This window comes from Calidris pugnax, unplaced genomic scaffold, assembly GCF_001431845.1.
Source record: "Calidris pugnax isolate Ruff unplaced genomic scaffold, ASM143184v1 scaffold70, whole genome shotgun sequence".
NCBI classification, from domain to species: Eukaryota; Metazoa; Chordata; class Aves; order Charadriiformes; family Scolopacidae; genus Calidris; species Calidris pugnax.
In genome coordinates, this window is record NW_015090862.1 from 11,304,572 (window position 1) to 11,320,913 (window position 16,342).

At 39.7% G+C, this 16,342-nt stretch overlaps 1 protein-coding gene across 1 annotated transcript in view; it reads right to left on the reverse strand.

The window, feature by feature from the left end:
- Window positions 1-16,342, reverse strand: part of IL16 (interleukin 16) — a 47,808-nt gene that overhangs the window by 11,575 nt on the left and 19,891 nt on the right. The window contains exons 4-14 of the mRNA XM_014944576.1: window positions 12,269-12,405; window positions 11,477-11,609; window positions 8,243-8,336; window positions 7,649-7,791; window positions 5,268-5,378; window positions 4,562-4,676; window positions 4,271-4,344; window positions 3,962-4,175; window positions 2,501-2,618; window positions 1,171-1,303; window positions 211-298 (exon numbers count right to left, since the gene is read on the reverse strand). Coding sequence (XP_014800062.1) covers window positions 211-298; window positions 1,171-1,303; window positions 2,501-2,618; window positions 3,962-4,175; window positions 4,271-4,344; window positions 4,562-4,676; window positions 5,268-5,378; window positions 7,649-7,791; window positions 8,243-8,336; window positions 11,477-11,609; window positions 12,269-12,405 — 1,360 coding nt within the window. The remainder of the gene's footprint in view (window positions 1-210; window positions 299-1,170; window positions 1,304-2,500; window positions 2,619-3,961; window positions 4,176-4,270; window positions 4,345-4,561; window positions 4,677-5,267; window positions 5,379-7,648; window positions 7,792-8,242; window positions 8,337-11,476; window positions 11,610-12,268; window positions 12,406-16,342) is intronic.

The following is a 16,342-nucleotide window of genomic DNA, read 5'->3' on the forward strand; positions in this document are numbered from 1 at the left end:
TGGCAATCAGTCAGATGTGATCTTTTCTCATCAGTCTGGTAACATATCTTAGGAGGCATGTTAGGGGTGCTCTCCTGTGAGGCTTCCTCCTCTTCTGTTCTGCTCTGGGTTACTTCAGTGTTGCCAAGGATTCTAATGCAGCAAGAACTCATCCTATATGTCTTTTAAGTCAAAATTACCATGTCTCATTGAATACACTTATTCCCTTACCTTCAGTACTCCATTGGTGTCTCTCCTTTCCAAATCTGTTGTTTTCCACAGCTTGTGCAACAGCTTCTTTTAGCTGTTGCTCAGAAACCTAGGAAATACCATGCCATTTTACTCTCATTAGATTGCTACGGGGTGAGAAACATTGAAACATTTATTCCTTTCACAAAGACTTCAAAGTCCTGCAAGGCTTCCAGTAGAAATGAATAGACCTCTTTATATCATGCATGGGTTAATTTTAAAGCTAAGTAAGTGCACATGTTTATATTTTCATATATTCCAATATAGCTGAAGTATAGCTATAGATGGGCTGTTTATATTGGTTGTTTAGGTAAAATGGTATCTTTAAAAGATAAATGTTCTTTTGCGTATTTCATGAGAAGTGGAGTTCCAGATTTATTAGCATAAGATAATTTAGTACTGCATTTTTATGACCATTCATGCAACAATTTAAGCTTGATAATAACTTATACAGCATTTGGTGCTAGGAAGTATTTTGTAGAAAAATCTTGCAAGAATAAAATATTTTACTTTATATTAACTTAATTATAAATATTGTCTGGGCAAGACCTAAATTTTAATTACTGAAAGACAAGGATTTAAACAATTCTTCCTTCTTGGGGGCTACATTCCCTCTTTCAAATTATTTTATTATTTTGGGGAATTCTTTCTTAAAAAAAAATGTTTTTTGGTTTATTCCTTAAATGTTACTTCTGTAGTTTCCTTATTCACATCACAGAAACTCATGCAAGAATGTGTCTAGTGATTTTCAAATCTTACATTATTATATTTAAGATAGTGCATATATCTGGTGTTTCTGTGTGCAGCTATGCTTATAAAGAGGTCCGCATCTTTGTTATCAACATTTTTCCACCTGTTTTAGATTAGCACCTGCTCGCTCACTTAGTCTTAGTTCTCAATATGTGCTTTATTGAAAGTCAGAAAGAATACAGTGTGTGCTACCTGTGGTTCAGGGTGTCTGCTAATTATAATCTGTACTGCACCAGGATCGCAATGGCTTAGCACAGCATAAACTTCATTAAGAGTCATATTTTGTACTGAAGATTCGTTAATTTCAATAATTTCATCTCCACACCTGCAGAGATATTAAAAAAGAGACAATGTAAACAAAAAAGATTTTCTTTTTCTCCCATTTTCTTTTTCTTGTCTCACCCATGTGAAAGTATACAGAAAGCAAATTCATATGGTTGACCTCTAATTTGATCACAGAATCAACCATTATGTCTCTCTGTTCCTGTTACAGCAAATGGAAAGGGAATGAGTTGTACATCAAGATTTTTTTGGTCTTACTGCCTTGTTGCATGCAACCTTTGGGCTTTCTTCATGTACAGCTATGCACGCTTTTGTCTGTGATCTTCCTGCTGTATGCACCTCAGCTGCTCTGCTTTCACCTACATCTTCCTTCCTTTCATCCTAACACTTCACTTATTGCATCTTTATGGTCTGATAATGTTATTTAAGGTCAGAAAGGATGTTCTGTTTCTGCTACATATTAATAGCTTGTTAATAGAAAAATTACAGTGACAAACTATTGTAATCCTGCAGACTGCTAGGCTGAATCTTTCTAGATGAAAGCGAAACTTGGCCCCCATGGAAACTGAGACTCCCCTTCTCTGCTCTACTGCAAATACCTGCACACATTAAGAGGCTGACTGGAGGCACTGATTCATATCATACAAACTTTCAAATCGTGAAAAACCACAGTTCTCTCAGCTAAAGTCTTAGGCATGTAGAGAGGAAGTTTACAGAGCACATAAAGTTAAATAAAAAAGCCTTCACTGAAAATGCTGTGTTCAGTTAAATTCTAAATATGTTCAAAACTATTAATTGGTCATAAAACTTAAAAAGCGAATCTCTACACTCCCACTAAAGCTCATATCAGCAAATATCTATTTCTATTGGGCAGGACAGGATAAAATTTGAGGAGTTTGCATCAGGGAAAACTATTGATCAACCAAGCCAGAATATGACATATGTTTGTGGTTTTTTGAGATACTTTATCATTTGGAAATCTTCAGTACTTCAGTCTTGTCTGAGACCCCCAAAACTAGCCCAGCCTGGGCAAGAGACGACAATTTCACTGGGTTGCTATGTATCTGGAAATCCCATGTATCCCAAATACACATGCTCGTACCCTCAGAATAGCACAAATGCTTAAACCCAGAACTCCCCAAAAGCACTAGATTTCCTGCGCAAACAGGTCAAAAATAAACCCATAAAACAGAGCAATGAAAAACTTGTGGCATTAGGCAGACACTCTTTCTTATCCTACCTGAGTCTCCCATCCATATGTGCCACTGAGCCTGGTGAGAGGGTGTGAATAAAAATCCCTGAAATGCACTGGAAGTAAGCGATGCTACATAACCCAATTCCAAGGCCAACACCTGGCTCTGAAAGAATTAATAATAATTTAAAAAGATGTAAGAAGCAGTCAAAACAAACCACTGGAGAAACCTTTTTAAAAAAAATCTTCAATGTAATTATTATTATTATTATTTTTTTTTACAAACCAGAACCCAAGTCCTGTGTTCATGAATGTTTCACATTCAATCTTTTTTTTTTTTTTTCCTATTTTTTTCTCCCCTTATGATGGTGAGTGCACACGAATATTGCTTGTGGGGTTCCAAGATCTGGTTGTAATTCATTACTGGTGTGTCACAGACACAATGCAACACAGGTTTATTTTCCAAAGTATTACAAATGACTGTACAAGGAGACAGAACAGGGAAGGAAAAAAAAAAAAAAAAAACCAGAACCCAAGTCCTGTGTTCATGAATGTTTCACATTCAATCTTTTTTTTTTTTTTTCCTATTTTTTTCTCCCCTTATGATGGTGAGTGCACACGAATATTGCTTGTGGGGTTCCAAGATCTGGTTGTAATTCATTACTGGTGTGTCACAGACACAATGCAACACAGGTTTATTTTCCAAAGTATTACAAATGACTGTACAAGGAGACAGAACAGGGAAGGAAAAAAAAAAAAAAAGAGAGAACAAAAAATAAGGATGAAAAAAGCCCCAAATAGAAATTAAGGATAGGTGGCTATTTTTTGTTATATTGTCTCAATCCTCTTTCTGTTTTGTATAATGCAGCTTTACATTTTTGTGAATTTACTCTCTTTGCTCTGGACAATCACTCTGATGTCAGATCCCATAGACTTAGGTAAGTCATACTGTTCTCTCATAGAGACTCTGTGTTAGGTAAGTCATACTGTTCTCTCATAGAGACTTCGCTTTGTTTGTTGCTTTGATGTTCCCATATTTCAAAGTTTGTTTCATTCTGCCAGTGGTTGTTTAAAAACAGAAGATGCTGACAGTTGGAGGAGGTAAACAAACTATAAGAAGGTATAGATAAGTATTTTATTTGGTTATAAGCCTTTTCAAGAATGAGATGAACTGTTTGCATAATTATGGGTAAGAGTTACATAATCTGCTTAATAATTGGTAGTTGTTGCTAAGAGGTTTACTTTTTCATGTGAAGGATATGAATGTGACTCTAAGGCTTTAGTGAAAAAAATATGAATGATTGGCTCTTGAGGACAGATGGTGTTCAAAATCCTACTGTTGATAGATAGCTGTTAGCACTGGCAGGCACCAAGATCTAATTTAGTATATTAAAAAAGCTTAGTTCAGGAAAAATCAGGTTAGTGAGGAAAGACATTCAGAGAGAAAATGAACAGTGTTTTGTCAATCAGTGTCTTGTTTGCCGGTGCTCAGTTAATTTTGGTACTTACCTTTGTTTAGGGTAACTTCCATTATGACCCTGTCGTTGGGCTTTGTAGCATTTAATGAGAATGCTGCACTTTCTGAACTGAAAGAGCTGTTTTCTTTGGTTATGCATGTACTAGAACTCAGTGACTGACACAAGTGGGGTGACAGACAGCTGGAAGCAGAATGAGGTGTGCTGAAGCTTGTCCTGACTGTAAGTGTCAGAAGACCCTTTTTGGCCTGCTAGAAAAAAAAAAGATAATGAATGAATGGGTTGAGTTCATATGTATATTGTGTGTAAAGACAGAAAACGTTCCAGAAGGAGTGTACGTAACCTTGAATTTTTGTAAAGCATCATAATGTGTTAATCCATGCATAGATTCTCCATTCAGTTCCAGTATTTCATCCCCTGTTTTTAAAGAGAGAAAATGCAGTATGTTACTATTACAGTATGGTGCAATAACTTACATGATACATACATGTGCATGAAAGGAGTCTTGCAAATGCAATAATGGCTGTAGGTGTAAAAGTCATTTATGGCTCATTTCAGCTTCGCTTTAATCTGCCTTTAGTATCCTTCTTTAGGAATCTGAAGTGGGAAAAGGGAAAGACAAGGGATTTCCCACCTTCTTGTAGCCTTCCATCAGCAGCAGCAGCTCCACCAGGAAAGATGGTTTTGACATAGATGCCTATTGGTCCATAAATACTGTCTTTCCCTCCAACAATACTGAAGCCCAAACCCTAATTTATGGAAGAAAAAAAGTGTGTGTGAAAGCCCATGTTCAGTTCTTGTATTTGTTCATTTGCAGTTTCTTCTGGTTGCCTACAAGGGCACTACTAGAAAACAAATTATGCAACTATTTCTGTCTTTCTTTAGACTTTATTATGGTTTTTGCCATGTTTATTGGTTTTTATTGACGTTCTGTGTGTTCCTGGTAGCTCTTGGTCTCCTCAACAGAATTGTCTTTATGGCTCAACTCTGACTTGGAAGCTCTGAAGTTTCTGTGCTAGTGCAGCTTATGGATGACACAGAGTCTACGATGCCAAGCCTACCTTCAGCTGCCAACACGGGTAGCAGTGAATATCAGTGTTGCTAGCATGATGTGGATGCCTCATTAGAACCTGAAGACTGTGCTTCATCAAAGAGGTACTTCAGAAGGTTATTAAGAAGCAAGTGATGATAACTAATCACTCCTGGCAAAGCCTGGATATGAATTTGCAACCCAGAAGTAGCAACCTTAATATCTGTATTCACTTCTCTGCACTTCACTGATCACATTTGTGAAATGAAGTAAAACTCTATTTATGGTAAATCAATGGACCCAGTCTCACCTTCCCTTGTCCTTTCATCAGTACGATGTTGGAGATTACTGAAGCCTGTGAGCCACAGGATGCATGCACTAACTGTGCTGTACTTAGTGATCTAGATGGCCTCGAAATTGCCTGTAAACATTAAAAAAAAAAAAAAATCATTTTAATGGAGAACAAGAAATTATTGGATGTACATTAGGACAACTTGTTTGTTTCAAATTTTCCTCCTTATTACTGATGGTACTAAAGGTTTAGAAAAATATAAATCAATTCTCTCAATCATTTTGCACAGAACTGATGACCATGCTGAGCAGTCTGGGCTTTTTATGCTAAACCAGTCTTTTTCTGTGATTCAGGAGCCAGCGGCCTTGAAGATACATTGCTCTGATTTTGTCTTGCTTTAACTGTTCAAGACTCAAACTCTTGAAGTCCTGCGCACTGAAATTGTCCCATAGCGACTAAACTAGACTGAAACTAGAATGTTGGCCCTTGAGGTGGTGCGATGGTGTAAAAATATATATTTGTGCTCTCACTTGATTTCCCATGGCAAAATCCCATTTGTGGCCATTAGAGGTCCTAAGAAAGTATTATTATATTTGCCTCTAAGAACTGAACTAAGAAACAAGAAATTCTGACTCCTTCCCTCATTTTGCCACTAAATATCTTTATAATGGGACACAGAGAACCTGTTTTCAGCATTTCCTCAAAAATATGAATTAATACAAAAGTTCTTCAGACTGTGAGTTACTCCGTGCTGCCTCTGTTAAGCCACCACGTAGGCTTCTTCCTACAGCTGAGAGAGGTGATGTGCATGCTTTTTGTTTGATAACCAAAGCAATTTCTCAGTGCTTTGCTTTGCTCAGTTCCACAGACAGTGGATTTCTTAACTCCAGCCTCTGAGATTTGACCCATTTTAATGAACCTTTAATGAAATATTTAATGAACAACCTCCTATTTGAACATGAAATTGGTTATTACAAACTAATTTAAGCACTGACAAAAGTCATTACCTAAAGCTAACTATACATGAAGTTCAGCAGGGCCAGAGTTAATTGCACTCATTACCAGTCCAAGAGAGTTCAACACTTTTTTTTATGCAGCAAAGTGAAACTAACAGGTGTTGAAATGTGTGGAACATCAGCCAAAATTTCAGCTTCTGCATATGCAAGAAAATAAGTCCTGATTCTGACAACAAAACAAGATCACTTTTTCAACATGGGATTGGGAACATGATTAAGAGGGAAATGTCTATTCAGTACCAAAATCATACTCTCCAAAAGTATACCACTGCCAGATCAGGGTGATTGCTTATTCTGCTATGGGTTTCTGAATACGAAACCGGAAGTTTTCAAATTTGTTTTGCTTCCGTGTGAGGGAGCATACTTTGTATTTCTGCATGTGGTGGGTAATGATACCCAAAACCAGGATGCCACCAAAGAGGCTCTGCCAATGGACAGCATCTGCCCATGCAGGACCTTCAAGGAGGAATAAGCTCAGCAAATTCCTGTGAGTCTATCTGTTTGCACAGGTGTTGCTTGGTTTGGAGTTTGTGCTCCAGTTTGCTACCTCCTTTAGAGCCCTAGGTCAGGCTGTGGCACCCCTGGGGTGAGCGACTGGCTGGGAAAATGTGGGGGAGCAGCAGTGTGTCCCTCAGGCAGGGCAAAAGGTGGCAGCTGAGTGTGAGGAGCTTCATCTCCATCTTCTCACTCCAGGTTTGAGCCTGGGGACCTTCAGCCATCAATACCCGTACCCTCTCTACCCTGCCCAACCTCTGCTCACCCAGCCTGGGGTGAAACACTTGGAATCCATCTGGAGAGCAAGAGACTGTCAGTCTCTAACTTACGTTAATGGGGTTGTTTAAATATGTCTGATTCATTGTGGGGCAGAAAGGGGGCTGCCCCAGGCAGCCGGTGCAGCAGTGACTTCCAGCCATGAGGCAAGTCCATACCTGCTTGTGGCCATGGCTGGGCCAACAGAGGTGACTCAGGATGTTTGCAGAGGCGGAGCCCAAGGCTCAGGATGGGGTTTTATCGGCCACATGCATGGAGCATCTCCATGGTCAGTGGCAGGAGACACAGGGGAAGAGCCCTATGGTGACCTCTGGGGTGGTTACCAAGGTGAGTAAATGACACAGGGGGATTTACACACACTATAAAACCTGATGGGGCAATGGGAGGGAGAAACTGCTGAAGAAATGGGGCTTTGCTGGTGCAGAGCTTTTCCCACTCTCCTACTCCTCACAGAGTGGGGATGGGGTTGAAAAGCGGGGGGAGCAGGTGTGCGCCATCTTCCCTGACGGGGCCTGCAAGGAAGGTAGCTTTTGGCGGGAAAGTGACTGCCCAGGTCATTGAGAGGTGGAAACGGTTTTGTCTGTTTTTCAGGTGATTTCCTGTAGCACTTACAGGCGTTCTCCCTCCAGAGCAGTCCAGCTGTTGGGAAAGAGATTTGCGGCCGGTGTGGAGAGTGTGGGGCTGCCTGTCTCTGAAGGGCACGGCTTTCCGGGGCGCTGCGCACTCTGTCTCCCCTGCCCAGTACGGGTTTATACCTGTCAGACAGGAAGAAAGAGAATAGGTTATTTCTCAAACACTTGGACGTGTCTGCACATTAATTTTTTGAGGTAAATGTTACTTAAAAATGTTTTTTCTCTTGTAAATCTCACTGTGAAGGGAGTGGTCTTTTTCAATCCTCACTGTATGGATGGCCGTTGATGTTAAACATATCGAAAAGCAAACATTCCCTACCAAAAAAGCATTGGCCTATTTTGAATACCCCTTAAAAAATATAAAATGGAATGCTTATGCACAAAACTCCTACGTGCAGGATATTGTGAATATAAAAGCTGATGCTTTGATGCATCAGCAATTCTTAGCTGAGGATCCCAGACCAAATCTGGCCGATCGCTGCAGTTTCTTTCAAGACTGTGGCACCATCACACAATGAGGTGCTATGCACTCCCTCAATATTGCAAGAGAAAAGATTAGTTCTTTGCAACTTACTGGTGGAGTTGCTGCGAGTCCGTTGACATGCAGCTTTACTGTGCAGAAACCCATTTTGTATTTCCAAAGGCCTTTCCTTACAGGCTGGTGTTTCCTGAAAAAACAAAAAGAAAGAAAGAAAATAAATTATAAAACAAACTAGTGCTACGGAAGAAATTCTTGAAAGTGGTCTAAACTTAAAAATAAAATTTCTCTTAATTTGGATTGGGCAAATTTCAGCTGAATCAAAAAAACACAGAGCAAAACTTTTATTTAAAATATATGGGATGATAAAGGAGAACGTAGGTCAAAACTTTGCTATAAACATGATTATAACTTGCCAAAGTAATAAAATAGAAATAGAGTCTAGTCTTCAGTCAAAACTGACAGAAAATTAATCAGATACCCCCATTTGGTTCAAACAGATTTATATTTTAATGTATGGTAAACTATAGCCATGCTTTTCTAATTTCTGGAGATAACTGGTGCTTTTAGGTATTCAGTTTCCATTACCTTAGAAGGGTGTTATTTCCAAGAGAAAAATTCTTAGGTCCAGCTTTGCAATGGCGGGTAGAGGTTTAACCTCTGCTAATTTCAGAGGGACAGTTTTTAGTCAAAATACAATCCAGGTGTTTCAAAACCTTTGAGGACTAGGCTTTAATGTTTTCCAAAACTTAATCCCCTTCTACATGGAAACTTTTAGTTGCTTTTGAAAATATGGGCACTAATTCTAGCATTTAAAAACCTGTAGATAAAACATTGAAGTTTCTAAATGCAGGTCTTTAGAACAGTTTGAACATAAATAAATGATCACATCTGAGTAACAGTTGATGTTAGCTATAATTTCTGGAGGTGTATTGATCCTGAAAGTCCTGCTTCTGCTGATCCTGAGGGAGTCATAGTGAAGGGAAGAATACAAACAGCATATGGAAACTGATTGAAATATAGCAAAACTCCAAATATAAAAGGATTTTGCTCACTGATATTCTGCAGGGTCGAAGAAGGCCACAAGAGCAGCATCAGTCTAATCTGTATAGAGCCAACCAAGACAAACACTTTATTCCAGAGGCTGATTTTAGTAGTGCTGTTAGGAGATACCTCAAGAACTCATGAATGATAATTTTCCTCTTCGACAGCAGGTGGAGGCATTGCCAAGTAGCAAAATCCTGCTAAGGCTTTCCAGTTCCATTCCCCTGGGGAACTCGTCAGAATAAGAAATACAGAGAAGATCCTTAAAGAGGCATTTTGAAAATGATTTTGCAACGTTTCTTTTACAAAGCTAGGAAGCTTGAAAAGCCTTTGCTATTAACCTTTAATTAATTTGGTGTAGGCTTGTCTTAAAAGCACAGTTCACCTGGCTGCCTCTTCAGTGGTACTATGCTACTAATATTTAATACAGGTCATCTCTGGCCACTTAGGCATTTAAAGGAGAGAAAATAAACAAAAATCTTGGCAGAATCCAGCAGACATCTGGGTAAGAATATTTAGTGCTATCCTAGAAAGAGGAATACTCTACTCTGACCTAATAGCAGCTCCAGTCAGGGGTGTTTTCTCAGTCTAGGATTATATCAGAGCTTTCTGTGTGACCCTATCACAGATAGCAGGCAGAAACTGCCTTCTTTCCTAGAATATGAAGCTCTGAAGCCTGCAACAAATCTCTGGCTGTGACCTATTGTTTTCAAAGTGGTAAATGTGCGGTAGGGAACTAACTCTGTCTAATCATCATCCTCTCCTCTAGAATTTGCAAGTGAAAGGCTTTTGGTGCCATCAAGTTGGGGGTGGGGATGAGAGGACAAGGAACCTGGAATGAAATGTGTCTAATCCGATGAAATGGACTCTGAAAGAAAGATCAAAAGGGTTTTCCTCTAAGAGATGTGGTGATAATCTGGTGGTGTTGACCTGTTAATGCTGCCTCCTGTTCCCCTCTCTTTGTAGCAGAGTCCAGTAACATTCACCCATGGAAATTTCCTAGCTTATAAATCCTAGATCCACAAAACTACCTCAGTACAGGGCCTGTTCTCTGGCTTCTGGATTTATGGATCACAGATTCATAGAATGGTTTGGGTTGGAAAACACTTTAAATATCATCTAGCTCCAACTCCCCTGCTGTGGGCAGGGACACCTCCCACTAGACCAGATTACACAAAGCCCCATCCAACCTGGTCTTAAACACCTCCAGGAATGGGGCCTCCACAACATCTCTAGGCAACCTGTTCCAGTGACTCATCACCCTCAGAGTGAAAAATTTCTTCCTGATATCTAATCTAAATCCACCCTCTTTCAGTTTAAAACTGTTACCCTTTGTCCTGTCACTACGCTACCTGACAAAGAGTCCCTCCCCATCTTTCCTGTAGGCCCCCTTCAAGTACTGGAAGACTGCTATAAAGTCTTCTCAGAGCTTTCTCTTCTCCAGGCTGAAAAACCCCAACTCTCTCAGCCTGTCTTCATAGGAGAGGTGCTCCAGCCCTCTGATCATCTTTGTGGCCCTCCTCTGGACTCGCTCCAACAGGTCCACGTCCTTATGTTGGGGGCCCCAGAGCTGGATGCAGTACTCCAGGTGGGGTCTCACAAGACTGAAGTAGAAGGGTAGAGTCAACTCCCTTGACCTGTTGGCCACGCTTTTGATGCAGCCTAGGATGCAGTTGGCTTTCTAAGCTGCAAGGGCACGTTGCTAGCTCACATTGAGCTTCTCATCCACCAAGTCCTCCTCCTCAGGGCTGCTCTCAATCTGTTCTCAGCCCAGCCTGTACTGGTCCTTGGGGTTGCCCCAAACCACATGCAGGACTTTGCACTTGGTCTTGTTGAACTTCATGAGGTTTGCATGGTGTCACCTCTCAAGGTTGTCCAGGTCCCTCTGGATGGCATCCCTTCCCTTCAAGCTGCATGGAGCAGTGAACACGCTGGTGTCATCTGCAAATTTAGGGATTTAAGGCATCTTCCCTTAAATCCAACTCTGTCTTTGCTTAACTTGCAAATGGAAAATCAACATTGGAAGGCCATGTGTTTCTAAAAGGAGGGGTTGTATAGCCCTTGCTAGAGTTTCCCAGGGCCTTGGCCTCCCCATGGCCTCTGTTTATCTGGGAAAAAGCTATGCTGAAAGTCACCAGAGTCTGACCACAAGAGGTTTGGGGTTTTGTCAGGAAGCACAAAACCATGTTCTTCCAACGTCTGATGCACAAATTCCTCTTCTTTCTCCAGTGCACATTCCCAAATCACCCCACCATTATGGGAGGGAACCACAACTTTCATGCTTACTTTGCTAGCCATCATGATGTTCAGCAGCCGTGTTGTTGGGTGAACGAGAGGTTCGGCCTCCTTGCTGGACAGATCTTTAAGTGGTTGTCCATTTAGTGTTAACAGTTCATCCCTTGGGCTCAGTCGACCATCCCTTTAAAAAAGAAAAAAGGAACATGTTTGCATATTGTTTTACAAAGAACAGTATGGCAATATTGTGCTACGTGTCTCGCTAACTGGTGTTGGTGGCAATCTTCCCTTTGCTTTGAACAGAGCTGCCATGAGATGTCTTGATGTGAGATACACCCTGTTCCCTGACGGGATTTTTTCTTGTTGCTGCTCTCTTCTTGCTCAGTCCTGGTGATCAGTGGCTGCCTTTCCACGTATAGCTTACATCCAGGCTTAGGGGACAGCATAGAATATCCTAAGCCAGGCAAAATATTCCTCCTTTCTTACCATCTTGCATTTGCAAGTTGATCAGAGACTATACGCTTTACTCCCCTTCAAGAACTTTGACTCATGTTGCTGTCCAGTGGTCTTGCTAGGTTGGTGACATCCAATCTTGATCTTTAATAGGGAAATTAGGAAAACACCATTTGAAAACTTGGTGTTATGTACAGTCTTTCACTATTCCAGGGTATATTTCTAAGTGTAATAGAGAAGCGTTAGATCCCTGAATGGTCACAGTTTTATTTTTCTATAATCTTGGCCTGTCTCTCCAACAGGAAGCGCTGTCAGATTCCTAAACATCATTGCCTTTCTCTGAAAAATCTGTGCAGACAAATAAGCTTGCTGACTCCATGCGTACTGTACCTGTTTGCTGCACCTCCAGCAGACACCTGGCTGCCTGTGAACCCTTTCCAGAGAGATGCACAGTTCGGACTCCTAGAAAGCTTGATTCCTGAACTTCTGTTCCCTGTGGCTGCACACAGCCTGCAGATGCAGCTGTCCTGATTCAGAAGATGAAAGATTGCATAAAAGAAAATGTACCAAGGATGTTAAAAGTTACTTACAGTTATCTTGAGCCTTTTAAAGAAATGCAGAAAAAGTTCTTGTTCTTAGAACCAGATTGCCTCCAACAGGAACAGGCCTTTAACACTGTGCAGTTGTAAAAGAATAACTGTATTATAAAGTCGGTGTTTAAAAGAAGTTATTTTCCTTAGGACTTTAGGACTTCAGTAGCTTCTGGCTACAAGAGGGAAGTATTAGAATAGAGTGCTCCTTTACACGGTGGGGAAAAGAACAGATAATAGACTTTTCATACTAACTGGATAAATTTTGCCTATGCTAATTATTATAAGGAAAGGCAGGGAGGCAAATAAACAAATGCCATAAAAGGAAATACTCTGGAAAACTTCTAGAAGAGGTCTGAATGGAAAATAAGTTTATACAAAACACTAGAAGCTCCACCCTTGCTGCTGACTTAAGTGGGGGCAGAGAAGCAGAGAGGACTGCAGCAGTGGAAGATTCTTTGTCCATTCCAGACTGGTTGAGGTTGCTGTAGTCTGTGTGTTGCATCTGGAGGACTAATTGTAAGCACATTTTTAATACGGTTATGAATCATTAACATATGGACATACAGAAGGAGAATAATGTCATCATATGAGTAAGAAAAGCAAAGAATGGATTGACTAAGAATATGAAGGACAATATGTTTGTCTAGGAAATACACTCCTGCGGAACAAATGCATGAACACTTAAAAATTTTAAAGAGAAAGAAAGCTGGAAAGTTAGCACACAATTTCTTTTCTATTTGCTTAGTAAATCTCCTAATTCAAGTATTTAATCATTCTGCTCCCAACTGAACCCACCTCCTCTGCCCTCGCCAGCCTCTCCATACTCCACATAGTGAAGAGGGCTCTCAGTGTATCCTGGATCCAGGCTTGTTCCCAAGAGATTTGTGTGATTGAGGTATAGATTTCTGAAGGGGAGGCAAATTTCATACGTTAGGACAGGCCACAAAATATAGCGGTGGTCAACTGTCTGTATTGCTCTCAGGTCCCCTGGTCAGAGTGGCATTTCTAGTAATCTGTAGTTGTCTGACAGCACAAGGAAAGCTGTCTAACCACCTTCTTCACCATCAGTAGGGCTTCATTGCTGCCCTAAGCAGAGTTCATCCAGCCCTGAGGGTTAGAATCATTATGCCCTTTCACCACAAATCAATAGGGATCACATCATACCTGACTGACAGCGAACACAAACTCCAAATTTACATCAATATCAATAAAGGTCATTGTCTTCCAGGATGACTGTTGAAGCCTGGCTCCCATTTTGAGACTCGCCAGAGTAAATCTAAGGCTGTGAATGAATGAAGTGTTTAACTTTGAGCCCCAGGCTCACTGCAGGCTGAATTCAGTAGGTAAGAGCTATACTTGCTTTGGCTGTTTTGTTAACTCTGTGGGTTTGCTTGCATTCCAGATTGTCTGCCATTAATGCGGAGTGTCTGAATTCTAGGAAGCCTCTTTTGTTCATGAAGAGGGCTTCAAATGAGTAATAGGTAAGTGTATAAGCATGGATAGAATTCTATTTTAAACCAGCTTGTTTGAAGTCTAGTATTAGTTTTGGTTATTCTATATTTACTTTTCATCCAAGGTAAACATTTTGGGAAATACATACTTGAAATCGGGATTATGCTATGTTCTTTTTTATCTTACAGCAGTGCTTTGAAGTCTTCAATTAGAATTATGTCTTAAAATTTGAGTAGCAAAAAATGTGAGCCACCTTTACTGTTTGTTTGCATTGTTTCTTTGTTTTAAGTATCAGTAAGAAATTCCAAGTCAGATTCTGCATACATGAAGCATCCATCAAACTCACAGGGTTTTCAACAGGGTACTGTGCTTGTTCTAAAATATGAGAAATGTAAGATAGATATTAAAGGTTGGAAATACTCTGCTGCTTGGCTAAGTAGTTTGAGACATTGGCTGATCATGGATTGGGGCTGTTGTGAAAGAATGATTGTATTATAGAGTCAGTTTTAAAAAAATGTTGTTTCCTTTTTTTTTTCTGTATTAGTCAGAATTGCAGTTTGGACTTGCCAACTTCTCTTCTTAGGAGTCCTCGCTCTTCTGTACTGTTCCCTTGAAAAATCTATATATCTCACAGCAGTATCTCACAGATACTGCTCAGATGCACACATAGAACTCTGCATAGCTGTTCTCCATGCTTCATTTTGTTCCTAATTTTACCTTAATGGTTTGCCTTTTCAGGCTGTTCCCAACTCATCTCCGTTAAGGGCATAGGCATGATTATGCCCTTGCTGTAACTTGTTCACAGTGCACAGTTACTATGTTCATGGTGTTTATAAAGTTCTTTATAATTAATTGTCCAAAAGTGACTTGGCTCTGATCAGTGTCACAGGACATCATAGAGTGCAGTGGGCTTGGCACTGAGGTTTTTTGTTGCAGGACCATGCAAGTCCTTTGGGGAAGACATTGTATTCTGTAAAATGGAACACATGCTAGGCTGGAAATTCCGGGTTTTATTGGGACATACATGTGAAATAACACCAAATAAAAGCTGTTATGAATATTCTTTCTAAGACCAATAAGTTGCATGCACTTAGTCAGAAGGAAAGTAGAGGTTAAATCTATTGTACACCACAGAAAAATCTTGGGAACAATTTTTTAAAAAAATCTATAGTCATCTTACCAAGTTGAGATACATTTCACATAAGCTCTGTGTGTTAATAGTTCTCGATTCATTTATGTGAATTACTTTAAACTAAAAAAAAATAATAATAATTTATTGGCCTGTAGGGACATATGGCAAATATCTGTACATTGTCAGCATCTGCACTTTTTTGGGTCCTGGATATAGATCACTATATTCACATCCAAGTTATTGCAACATGACAGAAAATTAATAAAAGCTGTTCTTTACAAAAATAAACATTTGACCAATTCATGTGCCAACAGTCAATTTGCTTTGGGTTTTGTTCTTTAATATCTTTTATTTCCTGTCTCACTTATTATTTTATGCATAGAAATACTGCTGATGGTTCCAAGAGTAAAGATGGTATTTATTTTGCATCCTTCTCCTTTTTAAAAGGTATTATATAGCACCTCATTTTGAAAGGTGTTTTATGGCACTGAATGTAGTGAATGCTGAAAATTTGCTAAAATAATGTTGGCAAGTTTGGTGTGTGGGCAGGTGGATTCTAGGTCAACCTTGCCTACTTATTATTAGAACATATGTTTAAAAGCATATTTGCTGCCAGTGAATAAAATCTTTCTGTTTATAAGGGGCTTTGCCACCAAGCACTTCAAGATTCTGGGGAAACTTGTATCTGCATTATAATATCCACTCATTGCTGTGAAAGCAAAATGAAGAAAGTCAGTGGGAGTGCATTATGAGCAAAATTTGTCTTTAAACTGAATCTGCTTGGCTGAAAGATAAAAATCAAAGGTGGAGTTTAAGAGCCTTCTTGAATGCATTTTTGTCACAGGTGAGAGTAGATTAATTTTTCATGTGTTTAGCTCTGGGAATGTAATTTTCATGTCCAGGCCAGCTCTCTCTTCCTGCTCCCCTTTTTTTGTCATGAGAAATGCAAAGCTGCTGAGGATAATTTTCTATCTGCCATTTAAAAGATGTCTTTTTCCTTCATGCTCTCATTAGACTTCTGTAGCCCAGAGTCCTGTCTCAAAACATCTAATTCCAGATGTTGTTTAGAAGTAAGGGTAACCATGGCATCTGTGGAAAACTGAAAAACTTTTGTGCACTCTTAACGTAAGACACAGTAGTTAGATTGTCCCTGAAATGAAGTAAAGTGTTATACAAGGCTAGTTCAAGTAAGGTCTTTGAGTTAACCAAGCGTATGACAATGAGCTGATTGACTGCTGTTTCTAAAAAAAAAAAAAAAAAAAAAAAAAAAAAAAAAAAAAAAAAAAA